At 39.9% G+C, this 13,351-nt stretch overlaps 2 protein-coding genes across 5 annotated transcripts in view; one reads left to right on the top strand and one right to left on the bottom strand.

Moving 5' to 3' along the window:
* smarcd3b (SWI/SNF related BAF chromatin remodeling complex subunit D3b) overlaps positions 1 to 3,199 on the top strand; it is a 62,660-nt gene extending 59,461 nt beyond the window's left edge. For 3 of the 4 annotated variants that reach the window (XM_084109115.1, XM_084109117.1, XM_084109114.1), the window contains one exon: positions 118 to 3,197. In XM_084109115.1, coding sequence (XP_083965241.1) covers positions 118 to 171 — 54 coding nt within the window. In that variant the 3' untranslated portion in view covers positions 172 to 3,197. Of the gene's footprint in view, positions 1 to 117 lie in introns of all 4 variants that reach the window. The other variant, XM_084109116.1, reaches the window with a different exon arrangement.
* A 1,120-nt stretch (positions 3,200 to 4,319) lies between these two features.
* chpf2 (chondroitin polymerizing factor 2) lies at positions 4,320 to 12,401 on the bottom strand. The gene is made up of 4 exons (XM_084109112.1): positions 10,996 to 12,401; positions 8,547 to 9,111; positions 8,103 to 8,285; positions 4,320 to 6,359 (listed from the first exon to the last, which is right to left on the bottom strand). Exons 1-4 carry the CDS (start codon positions 11,268 to 11,270, stop codon positions 5,088 to 5,090), a joined length of 2,295 nt encoding a protein of 764 aa, XP_083965238.1. The 5' UTR covers positions 11,271 to 12,401; the 3' UTR covers positions 4,320 to 5,087.
* Positions 12,402 to 13,351: the final 950 nt, after the last annotated feature.

Here is a 13,351-nt window from a genome sequence, read left to right as displayed (position 1 = left end):
AAACAGGATGTAAAGGGCTGGATGTCAGTATCTTTTGTGAGGTTGTATTGTTTATCTGCACTGCCTGCAAAAACTGACTGGCTCTATGTCTTCCTAATCTACTTTCCCCTTCCAAAGATTCAGCAGAGGCGGCAGGAGCTGGAGCAGGCTTTGGCCTTGAGGAACACCTAGAACCCACAACCACCACATTCAGACAACACGGCTCCTTTGTGACAACACTGCCTCCATGTGGAGGTCCCTGCATTATTGTCCACAGTGAATGAGGGTTTGTGTGCGTGTCCAGTCATCGATGTTTTCACTCTGACCTACAGTCTACTGTACAGGACCAATCACACACTGTTACTCCAACAGCCACTGCAGCTCCATTGTACAGTTGGTGCATTTCAGCCAATCACAGTGTTGTGTCTTCCATTCCGGGAGGAAGTCATCTTACAATGCATTCTTTGGATTTCTGGTTTTTAATACCACTCTCGTCCACCAGTATTTTGAACGTGATGACTTCAGAGCTGGCTCAGTCCCATTGACTGTGATGCAGTTGTGATTCAGCCTTCCTTCCTCTCAATCATCAATTCCTGGTATTCACACTCAATTTCCGTGTGATAAACGTGTTTTTGGTGAGGTATTGATTGCATCTCTAATTTAGTCCACTTGAATCAAATTTTTTCTTGAGTATTGATCAGAAAGGTAATTTTGTATGTGTATCAGTGTTGGGAATCAGTGGAGCTACGATATTTATCTCCGTTATTTACACTTTTATTCAGAAGTGTATTTATGAAGTACTTTGAAGCAGGCAGCTTTAAAAGAAGCATCCTTCAGTATTAACTGAACTGGTGGCTTACAGGGTATGTCACACTCTGCTGTCTTTCCCTGCCACATTAATGACATTTAGCTGCGTTTTTTTAAGCAAATAGTGTATATAAGCATCGAAGGATTGAATGAGGTTGTTTTAATCAAGTATTTAAAAGCTATTCTGCCATATAAAGACAAAACACAGTAACTACACCTACACTTGAGTGAGAATGAGAAAATGGCTTTAAAGTTTTTGATTGATTTGGTATCAGTTTTCACACTACTTTCTCTGAATTATGTGTAGTTACTGCGTTTTGCCTTTGTAGGTCAGTACTGACATAGTGACATAGTCATTAGTTCACTTTGAAGGAATTTGATGGGTCACAGTTTTTGAGAAGCGGTCACATATATGGAGAAAATAGGCCATCCTAGCATAATGACAAAAGTTATTTAGAAATATAATCTACTTGTTAAATTGTGACGTATTGAATACTGTTTCTGGGTTAAAGCCTGTACTCTTGAAGAATACTGAATACTCATTTTTTTAGCACTATTTATTCACATTTAAGCTAAGCTTTTAAAAACCTACGGTGTACACTACAGTTTCTAGTGTCACTGACGCCAATATTTTAACGATACAGAGAAGATGAATCAATGTCTGGCGATTCGATAGAAGGTTAGGATCATGATTTTTCAGTGGAACTATGGCACACCATGAGTGTGTTTTGGGATCTAAAAGAGCGTTTGGCCCCGGAAACAGTAACGTCAGACTTAACAACTGGATTATCGGCAGTCAACTAGATAAAAGTAAATATTCTGACATTTTATTATGCTTCACCAAAACATTTTCTGTGCACATTACATTACCATCTTCTTTGAGAATTTCTTTTAAATCGTGATTTATTTTTTTATCCGTTTAAATAGTGCGGTTTTAAATAACACCCTGTGGGCATTTGTTTCTTATTAGTGTTGCTTGATGTTTTACCAAAGGTCTAAATTACTTTTAAGACAGTGTACGGACTTTGACTAGATGAAGTTTTTTAAAAGATGAAGGACACATTTTTAACAAATACACATTTTCCCCATAGCTGTGAAAAGAACACTTTTTAAAATTGCTTTATTGCACTAAATCATGGATCATGACTGAGTTCTCCGAAAGCTTTCCATGCTAATTATGTGTCACCTAAACAAAACAAAAAAAAGTAAAGAAATGAAGGATGAACTAAGGGAATAAATGTTGAACTACACTGTACTGCCACCTGGCATTATAGACTGGTTTCATCATTGCAGTATAGTCCTGAGTTCTCATTGGCTCTGGGTTTTGATCATGAACCCTCTGCTGCTGCTTTAATGTCAGCTGAAGGATGGCTCGTCCAGGTCAATTATTGTGTGTTCTTGCAGTTTGCCTGTGATCCTCGCACATCTTCTCGTGAGGAGGGAGGAGTGCTAGTGACCTGTGTGTTGTCACTCAAGAGTATTTTTTAGACCTATGCATGCTGCATGGACACATTTTTATACTTTCATACAAGGACATGAGAAACCTTCTGACTGCTTGTGAGCTGATCAGAAGAGCACTGAGTTTCTTTAGTTAGTGACCCTCTCTGGCTGGGTCATGACAGCCTCTTCATACAGTACCAACCCAACATGTACAGCAGAGGCCATTTTAGGTCGTGTAATATTTTCTTTTTGTTTTGTTTTGTCTTTTAGAAAGACTTGGCAATTTAATATGTGGATAAGAAAAGCACACCAATGATTTATACAGAGCCTGTTGGGCAACAACAGCACCTCCCATCAAATCTTTTGGGTACTACATGTATATAGTCAGCCATTTTGAACATTATGAACAGTTGTAAATCAATATAACATCTGCCTGTGGGACTGTGTTAGCAACTGAACAAGGTTTTCTGTTCTCATGTGTAAAGTAAGCTCTTCTGTTGCTCTCCAAGCCACCAACTGTGCTTTTCATACCTATCATGTGTTCAAATGTTCAATGTTACCATCTCTCCTGCTTTTAGTCATAGTGTCTTTTGAGGTGCAGTGAATGCATTACACTGCCCTCCAGTGCTTCTGTAAGGGAAAACATCCAAACAGTTTGGGTGCTAAAACTGAATGCTGATTGGTATGCTTTGATTAAATGTCACACATGTATTTAAGTATTTAAGAGAAAGTTCCTAGGTTTGTTTATAGTGTCATTTTTATCCCCTGGTTTGTTCATAAAAGTACTGCCAGCAGACATCTAAACAAGTAGGTTTTAATGTATTTTTTTTTTCTTCTCTCACAGTCTGTACGTTTGCATTCTCACCTTGTTCCACTGTTCAGCGAGAGATCTAAACTACAGATGTACCCGTGTAGGATAGTGAGGATGTAAATAAACAAGCGCTTGCCAAAGTTTGTGAATGAAACACCATACTAAAAGTGTGTTGAGAATTTATTCTTTATTCACTGAATCAAACTAAGTAACACAATTTGATAATACGATTGCGATAGTTGAGAATGACTCATCTCTGACATCCATTACTTTGTGATTGCAGTAGTGCTGATTCAGCAGGGAGTTTTAATGTCCTTCAGTATTTTCATTTTCTTAACTCCTCTTTTAGGACAAACGTGTCATTATGCCAATGAGGAAACTGGTGTTTGTATTCAGCAGCAGGCCACATGCTCCACTTTGAAAGAACCTTTCACTACCTACCTACTCTTGACCTGGCAAAATCCACAGGGCCCCCCTCTGTTCTCTGAAATACATGAAAATAGCAGCGTGGAGAAAGACTTCCATACAGTCAGATGGAGAATGTACTGTATTAAGCCATGTTCCCTGTGGAGTAAAGGTGCCATTTCACACAAATCTCTCTTTGGCCCCTCTGTCAAACATACAGTTTGAATTGAGTTTCATCTCAAGTTGAAAAGCCATAAAGGAGGGGACTGAAGAGGGGATTTAGCAGACTGGTGAGCCAGACAAAGCTAGTTATCTAAAACTCCTTTATTTTCTCAATTCTGTCCTTCAAGAGAATATGCACCTTTTGTACAACAATCTCTAACAACCTATTCTCAAGCAGTGCTGGGTAGTAGTAACTGATTACTGGTAATCTGGATTATGTAATCAGATTTAAAATAATAATTAAGTACTTGTAATTAGATTATATTACATTTTAAAATACTCACAATTAGACTTGATTACAATTACATGTTATTCTCACAATGGCTGTATGCCATAGCGAGCCATTTAACCATGTATTACTATGTCTTTAGAAGGCGTTTGTACGGAGCCCCTAAAGGGACCTTTGCAAAAATAAAAATATCCAGACTTTCACATACTCGCGTGAAAGTTTCTCATGAGCACGTTATAAATTCACATGCACCTTTTTTGTCAGTCTAACATTTTTAACCTAACATGAAGTAATTCCTGAGATTTTAAGTTAAAACGTTATGTCAATAATACAATTAAGTTAATAATAATAAAAATAAAAAATAAAATCAAGTTCAATTGGCAGGTAAAAAAAAAGATTGGGTTGCATCATAGTCATGACTCATAATCAGGTTTCACAGATTATTTGTTTATTCAATCCTGAAATATTCAGCACATTCTGTTAAAAGGTCATACAATCATATATCTGAAGGAAGAAAGATGGCTCAAGTTACTTCCATAGCTGAGACTAGAACCTCTACTAACCATCAGAAGTCTGACATATACATATAGTAAAAGATGAATGAGTTCCTTATGCATTTCACTTCCTAACGTCAGGTTCCTGCATTCAGTCATCGGTAGTTATGTAAACGAGGTGAAACCCATTTCTCAGGTTTTATTTAAAGTGAATTATGAAGACTTCATGAGTATTGATCTCTGGTTAAATTAGTCACATTTATGAGTCAATTCCACCATATGTAGATCCTTACAGGGATTGTTCACCCAGAAAATGGAAGTTCTGTCATTGTTTGCTCAACTTAAAGTGGGTTCAAACCTGAATTACATTATTTTCTTCCTGCAGATCACAAAAGAAGTGATTTTTATGAACTGGTCACCTTTGGCATTCATTGTATGGACAACAAAGACATTCTTAAAAATATATTTTTATGATCCGAAGAAGAAAGTAAGAACGACATGGTGAGTGAATGATGACAGAATTTTCATTTTTAGCAAGGTAAATTCACTGTTTAATTGAATTGAGTCACTGGATGAACTGTGCAGAGAAGTTCACAGCATCAGGGTGAAATTCACTCGATCAATATCAGTAGGTCATTTAAGGCCACCTAAATGAGAATCATTAAGTTGAATCCATCTTAATGTTGCAGTAGTAGTCAGTTCAGGTGCTGTTAGCCTGCTCCTGTTCAAACAAAGCCATTGCTAGGTGTGATCGAGAGGCCAGCCCCTCGAGGTTACTGAGAACGCAGCGGTGATAGATGTCCTCACTGAACCGCGGGTTACACTCCCTGTGCACATACTTCTGAACTAGCGCCGGCTCGACAGCCCGAAACACGTGCAACCCAGAGTAACGTACAAAGATCTCGTAGACGTCCATGCTCTCGAGCAATTCATCATTGTCCAAGATGTCAGCCGCCATCTTTGTGCGGGCAGCCATGTAATCTGCATTGTAGAAGCAGGCTTCTTCAAAGACGTGGCGGTCAAAGTGGCCATCGCGCAGCGCCTCAGATGCAAACGATGAAGCGGCAGAGGGTTGTTGGTCGCGGTAGACCAGAGCAGGACTGTACTCTTGAAAGTGGATTGGGAAGAAGACCTGCCAATTGCTGATGGCGTTCATACGGCAGCGGTTGAGAAAGTCTGCGTTGACCTCAGTCCATATGCTGGCCAGGAAGAACAAGGTGTCGACTGGGTGCTTCTTGGAGATGATGTCCATCAGCTTGACCTGCGAGGGAACTTCAGTCTTGACACTAATCCAAGGAATCTTTACATCACCGTAACGTTTCTCTACCTCACCAATCATGGCTTTGACACCGGCAAAGACGTCCGTCTGGCTGACTCGCTGGGCATCGAAGGGGTCATATACAAACAAGAAGGTGAGCAGAGCATTGTCATGGGTATCCAGAGCATTCATGACATACATGTCAAGGAAGTTACCCACAAAGTCTTGATCGTGTGCCGTCACAGGGAGGATGACCTGTACTCGTGTTGCTTCCGTCACATATGGCATAGGGATGATCTCGACAGCACTGAGCGGCTTCAGCAGACTCACCCGTTTGGCGATGACCTGACTGTGACCCTTCTGTGTAAAAGCTTCCAGGGCCAAATCCAGCACATACTCCATGCCTCGTGTGGGATCGAAGCGTCGATACCCGTTCAGCAGACGCCGCTTACGGAAGCGCAACTGGGGCTGATACCGCTCGTTCAGACGGCCCACTGCAGTCTCCAGGACTGAATTGACATCTGCCCGGTCTGCACCTCGAAGCTCACACTTCGGAGAGCTGTCAGCACATGAATAAATGTGCTCTTCAGTGAAGTATTCCCAGTTGATCACCTCAAAGCGGGTTTTGGGTCGGAAGGGTGGGTTGATTCCGATGGGCCACATGGCTCCGGCTTTGCCCTCAGGAGTGAGCTCACTTATGTTATTGATCTGGTTCTGTGGCCAAAACAACAGAACAAGTCATTGTAAGGAGCAGCAATAAAGTTAAACTGGTAAAAGGAAAAAGTTCTTTCTTTGCTTTAGGCACATTGTCTATCAATCGCTACATTTATTATGCAGAAAGGCACGTTTTCTCCTTGACTCAAAGACAAAGTCATCCTATCCAATTTAAAGGCAGTGGAAAAAGATAATTCATTTCAAGTTCATTTCCTGCTGTTATGTGATGCGTGATGGCTGGCTGACAGCTGCAAAAACCTTGCCCGGTTACTTATACAGCATATTTGTGCAGACATGAAAGACTATGTCAAAGCTAGGCATCTAAAAGATTACATTCAGTGCAATTTAATTTGGACTATGATTTAGTCTGAAATCTAAGTCAGACTAATATACGTAGATAATGTGATTGTAGCATGGCTTCGTCCAGCATGTACACACATTAACAGACTACACTTAAAGGATTAGTTCACTTTCAAAAAAAGTTTTGCTGATAATTTACCCCGATGTCATCCAAGATATCCATGCCTTTCTTTCTTCAGTCGAAAAGAAATTAAGGTTTTTGAGGAAACCATTCCAGGATTTTTCTACACAAAATGGACTTGGCAACCAATGGCAACCAACTATTCCAATGTTCAAAGAAGGTTCAAATGTCCGTCTCAATGCAGCTTCAAAGTCTCTGCACGATCCCAGTCGAGAAATAAGGGTCTTATCTAGCGAAACGATCGGTCATTTTCTAAAAGAAATTAAAAAATAAATAAATAAATAAAATATAATAATAATAATAATAAATCTATCTATCTATCTATCTATCTATCTATCTATCTATCTATCTATCTATCTATCTATATATATATATATACATACACACTTTTTAACCACAAATGCCCGTCTTGTACCATCTCTGAGATGCGCCACGTATCACGTCATCACGTTGGAAAGATAAAAAAAAAAATTAAATAATAATAATAAATTAAAACAAAGATGTCGGTCGGACGATTTTGAATTTGGAGGAGAAAATGAGATAGAATTTTTCACCCTTCCCTACCTTTTTGAACCGGAGTACACAGACAAATAACTTAGATAGATGACGTGACACGTGACCTTTCCAACGTGATGACGCAATGCGTGGCACATCTCAGAGATGGTACACGACGAGCATTTGTGGTTAAAAAGTATATATATTTTTTTTTTTTTAGAAAATGACCAATCATTTCGCTAGATAAGACCCTTATTTCTCAACTGGGATCATGTAGAGACTTTGAAGCTGCATTGAGACGGACATTTGAACCTTCAAACCGTTGGTTGCCATTGAAGTCCATTATATGGAGAAAAAACCTGGAATGTTTTCCTCAAAAACCTTAATTTCTTTTCGACTGAAGGAAGAAAGACATGGATATCTTGGATGACATCGGTGTGAAATGTTTTTTGAAAGTGAACTAATCCTTTAACCTTGGCATTGTGGATTTGCTCAAAAAAACATTTACTTAATCTTGACGGAGCTAACAGAGACATATCACATCCAAATACAGCATGCGTTTAATAAAATGCAAAATTGTGCAGGTCTCAACAAGGTACAGCTTAGTCAAGATGCATGACAAGGTCATAATACATTCTCAAACTAAAGGTGCTGATTCTGGATCAGGTTTTTGCACATGCCTAACTGGGTAACTTCCAGCTGGCTAGAAGTTAGAAGCTTATGAAAATGAGAGAAATGATCTTCAAAGATGAGGTACAGTAACATACCTGTAACTGCTGAATTTGTGCATAGGTCCAGTCCAGTTCAATCTGGTTGTAGCGTTTGTGTAGGCGATACATCAGGAACGGTTCAGAGACGGGGTGGACGGTGAAGGCGCCTTTAAACTGTGCACTGTCCTCACGCTCAGGGTCCACGTTCTTCTGCAGCTCAAAGTAACGGTAGGTCATCTCCTACATCATTTTAAAAGATCACAACAGCACTGATCATAATCCAGGTGTTAACAGAATCTCACTCTGTGCATTGTTTTGGTCTAGATTAATAAAGAAAATAAGCCATTGCAAATGACCAAGCACAAAACACGTATATGAGATCATGATGTTTAAGTTCAGGAGGAGCAAATCACACTGTGGTTACTCTGACAAAAGGCTCAAACAATCACAGTTTATACAGTAAGCTTTTCATTTACATTGATTTAAAAAGCGCTCCCCCACCTGATGCTTCTCCACACAGCTAAGACCCAGGTAATCGATGATGCAGCGACCAAGCCACTCATCTGGCCTGACGCTGAGGATGTCATTTCGACAAGAGTCCAGGTGGGGCTGCAGTCGAGCTAGCAGGCTACGTGACAACAGATACCCATATCCACCATGGCAATATCGGGCACGTTCTTCACCCCCGATAAACTCCTCTGCTCGTCCCATGTACATATCCTGTCCCGCACTAAGATGATTAACCAGCTCCATGACCCTTTCAGCTTGTGTGTACGTATCATCTTGTGCAAGGTAAAACCAGTCATATTCATTGCCGTGGTGTTGGTGAAGGTGCCGTATAGTTTCATACATCAGCCAGACGGGTCGATCATCACCATGAGCAACAACAGCCATGCCGTGTGGTGCCTTTGCACTCCGTAGGCCAGTAAAAAAGAAGGTACGGTGAAAATGGTGAGCTACCGTTTTATTGACTGCCACCCCTAGCGTGTTCAGAGTGGCACGTGAGCTCAGGATGCCCACCAGGAGCTGTTCTCGGATGCCCAGCTCTGTGTGGATGTAGCGAGTCCTGTGGCAAACAAACAAAATGTGGAACTGAACAGTTTCATTTTAGTGTGAATATACAGTACTGTTCAAAAGTTTGTCGTTACGTTTTTTTGTTTTTGATAGAAGTGTCTCAAAAAGCCTGCATTTATTTGATAAAAAAAACAGTAAAAATAGTAATATTTTGAAATATTATTACCTTTTAAAATAACTATTTTACTATATTTTAAACTGTAGTTTATTCCTGTGATAGCAAAGCTGAATTTATAGTCTTCAGTGTGACACAATCCTTCAGAAATCATTCTAAGGTGCTGTTTACACATCAACACCGTTTTCAACTAAAAACGGAAAACTTTTTTATGCGTTTCGGCCATTTAGTTACAAAACAACAGCGTTTTGGGGTGCTGAACAGGTTTCAAAAGTGCAAGTTTTTGAAAACAATACTGTTATTGTCTGATTTGTCTCCGTGTAAATTTGTGAAAACGGTGACGTCATGCGCATGCGTGTTGCGTAACGCGTGTTCAGTCTATATTTCTTTACAAAGTGACATCGGTAACTACTCGCCTGGCACGCATAATACAGCGATTTTAGCCGTTTTCGTGGATCTGTGTGAACGGAGATCGTTTTGACAACATTTATTCAGGAAAACTTTTTCATTTTTAGTACATCGTTGTCGTGTAAACATACCCTAATATGCTGATTTGGTGCTCACGAAACATTCTATATAAATATATATACACACACATATACATAGTCTCTGAAAAGGTTTTGGCCAAGAGTGATGGGATAGAGATCTAAGCCAATTACACAGCTGAGTGAGACAAATGAGGGATAGCTACTATGATCTCTAAAGTGAACTACTTCAATGACCTTTACCTCCGCTATGGCACCCTACTGTCACCATAATTATTCATAAAGCTGTAATATGTTACTGGTGACACCGGCACCAACTGAAACTCACTTCATTGTATTAAATGTAACAATAAGATTTCTACTTTAAATGCTGCATATTATTATTTTATTTTTATTTATTAATTAATTGGTAACATTTTACTTTAAGGTTTTTACAACAAGATTTCCTCATAATGAAAAAGGTAGAATGTGCTCAACTCAAAAAAAAAAAAAAAAAAAAGAAGTTGCTACTCTAATAGAAGTCCTGACATGTAAAAGTAAAGACAATTGTGGAGATCAGCTGACATGCCCAATAACCAGTATCCAAAATAATTTTGTAATGCATTATATTTTATTACTATTAATGCCCTTCTATTTATGCTAAGTTGTTTTGTGATCTAAATTCTTGCCAATATTTTTTTCCATTTTGGGGATGAAAAAACCAGGCCCTTTCTTATTCTTTTATCTTATCTCATTTAACTGATGTTTCAGTCCCGACTTTGTTTTTGAATTTTGAACTGTTCATAATTTAACTATTTACTATTTCTAAGGCTAATGGCATGGCTGCCCTGCATACGCATCCACGGGTGTTTGAATAATAATAAGAGATTCTATGTCAGCGGCTTCACAAAGTGGTGAAGAATTCAGCTTTGAGAGAAGCACAGAGGAGATGTGAAAAATACTTGCCTGAAGCCTTACTGTCAAGTCAAACAAGTCATATTTCTATACTAACTACTGATGCTAATATGAGCCAAATGAAATTTAAAATAATTTTGGATTGCAACACTCATACGTGTTTGCAAAATTAATAATAATAATAATAATAATAATATATTTTTTTTTAGATCTACGTCGTTAAGCCAAGCTCATTGCAATTTTACATTATGGCCTTCTGTTCTTATACTGATACCTAATTTGTGAATGATTTATACATATCAACTAAAATAACCTTTTATAACTGAGATTTCAGTCTAATCTGAGAAATGAAACCAAACTGAACTGACATTTGAGGACTCACCTGAGTACTTTCTTGTGTGGTTTGTTGGGGTCCTTGTGATAGGGCACAATGCGAGGCTGGAAGTCCTCATTCCCATCCCCATCTTGGCCATCCTGGAGATCCCTGATATGACCACTGTGTATGAGTCTCCCATTTCCCAGTTCATCTCCACAAGCCTCATCGGTGTCCCCCTGCGTCCAGGACACCATCAGGAGACTGAGGCTACAGCCCAAAGAGAGGCCCAGGATGAGGGGCAGAGCAGGCCTGAAAACAGCCAAGAAAGGAGACAGGCGCATGGTGGAGCAGGCAGTCTTCTGCAAGCCAGGCCAGTCAATGGATGTCAAGTCTCGATAGGTCTCCTTGGAGAGCAGTTCAAGTAACAGCAAAGTCTTGATTACAGTAGAGGCATTTCACAGCGATTCTGTAAAGGGAGGTGTTTGAATTCCTAACACTATATGATCATAGCATGACTAGTCAAGTCAGTGTTGATGTCTTCACAATCGGCGATGAAGATGTCAAGTTACGCAGCGCAAAGGCAAACAAAAGGAGGAGCAATAATAGTCTAACCTGCCTCTTTACATTCAACTGACTAACACCAGGACTTGTCTGATTTACCATCCAAATATGCAAAACCGAGGCACTACCACTCCATATAAAATAGTCCACTGTGACTGTGATCTAGCCGGACATCCTCCTGCAAGCGATATGCGTGAGCTGCATATATGGATACATTATTTCAGAAATACTTTTACATTATTAGATGAGAAATCACATCCATTGGTGATGCACACAATATATCGCTAAGCAGTCGACACCATTTGCAGCCGCAACCAAGATGCAACGTTCATGCACAGTTGATCGTGGACAGAAATATGATATAGTTCAGGATATTAGCATGTAAGTTTTTATTAGTCTTTTGGAGAGAATCTGCGGTTCGAAAGACAATCGACGATAAATTACATTCAATAAAAAGTCCTCCACCATCTAGCGTAACTTAGCTGCTTTGCTTGCACACTGAAGCTGAGCAACATTAGCAGCCACCAGCGATATTTCCCCAAAAAACACACTAATCCGAAGAAAATGCTCTCAAATTTGGATTAATTCCTGCGTCTCTTCCGATGATTTGTTGAAAAATACAAAACAGTCGCGAAATTTTTTTATTGGCTTTGCTGTAAACGTCTCCAGCATCGTCGGGCACGTATCAAGTCCTACCTACGGATGTGCTCGAGAGAGGAAGATTGACTCAATGCGTTAAAACCAAACGGACCCAAGGAAACAAGCAGCACGCGCACTAGAGTTCCACGTGTACACGAGCCCTGCTGCAGCAGAGAGTCGCTCTGCTCTGACCATAGACTGGCTCTGACAGACAGCAAGTGTTTGTCCGCGCGACTCCCGTTATCCCGTCCCGCTCCTGCACTCGTCATCGTGCTCATTCAGGCCGAGGGGTGGTGGGAGACACGTCATCAACCACGACGAATGATAAGGTCAAGATTCTTCAGGCCATCAAAAATACATGATTACAAGGAGAGGGGAGATGATGAGTCACATTCAGTGCTTGAAGTGGGGGGGAAAAGGTGCCGGTACTCTCTTGCATTGGCAAGTAATCATGACATTTGAGATTTCTACAGTGAAAAACAAAACTTGGAGATATTGCTGGTACAACAACAATTTATTGATATTTATTAACAACATAAATGCATTTAAACAAGTCGTGTATGTGTGTGTGTGCGTGTGTGTGTGTGTGAAAACGGAACTACTCCAAGTCTGCAAGTCCAAAAATACATTTATGGTGAGATTACTACATTTTATTTAATTAAATGCATTTATAGTGAGATTATTATATTTTCATGTCATATTCTGTGTTCATTTTGACCACGAACCATGCGCTGTCACTTTAATTCAGCGCGTGCAGCACAGCGAAAATAGACTCGGTGCAGAAATGATCGTTGGACTGCTGTATACGCTACGCACCGCTCCTGGAACGCATTGCCGGACCGCATCCGCGTGCAGTGTGAAAGCTCTAACCTGTTAATATGGGTGCGGAAAAAAATAAGCACCGCATAAGCATTGCAAACGGAGTATAGGCCTATGTGAAATGGGCGTGACACTGACGCTTTTTTGTCAGTGGTAGAGTACCGGCTACATGCGAGAAGTAGCGGTACGCAAGAAAAAGTGCAGGTAGGGGAGACCGGGGACAGTTGCAACACTTTTTGCATTTCTCTCAGTTACTCAGAGACTATTTGGACTAGACCAACCAAATTTGTATATATTAAACTTGCATCTGTCTGCTAATAATTACCCATACAATTTAAAGATGATTATATGCTATATGACATATCGTTCACAGTATTTATTTGAATGGAAGAAGTCAGATGTT

This window comes from Abramis brama (assembly GCF_963993115.1).
Source record: "Abramis brama genome assembly, chromosome: 3".
In the NCBI taxonomy this organism is placed as follows: domain Eukaryota; kingdom Metazoa; phylum Chordata; class Actinopteri; order Cypriniformes; family Leuciscidae; genus Abramis; species Abramis brama.
This window is presented reverse-complemented; position numbering and strand designations above follow the sequence as displayed.

Coding starts and splice junctions, on each gene's coding strand:
- chpf2 (XM_084109112.1), bottom strand. CDS start 11,270: ATGCGCCTGTCTCCTTTCTTGGCTGTTTTCAGGCCTGCTCTGCCCCTC. Junction 9,112..10,995: donor CCACACAAGAAAGTACTCAG/GTGAGTCCTCAA, acceptor TGTTTGCCACAG/GACTCGCTACATCCACACAG. Junction 6,360..8,102: donor CACAAATTCAGCAGTTACAG/GTATGTTACTGT, acceptor TTTTGGCCACAG/AACCAGATCAATAACATAAG.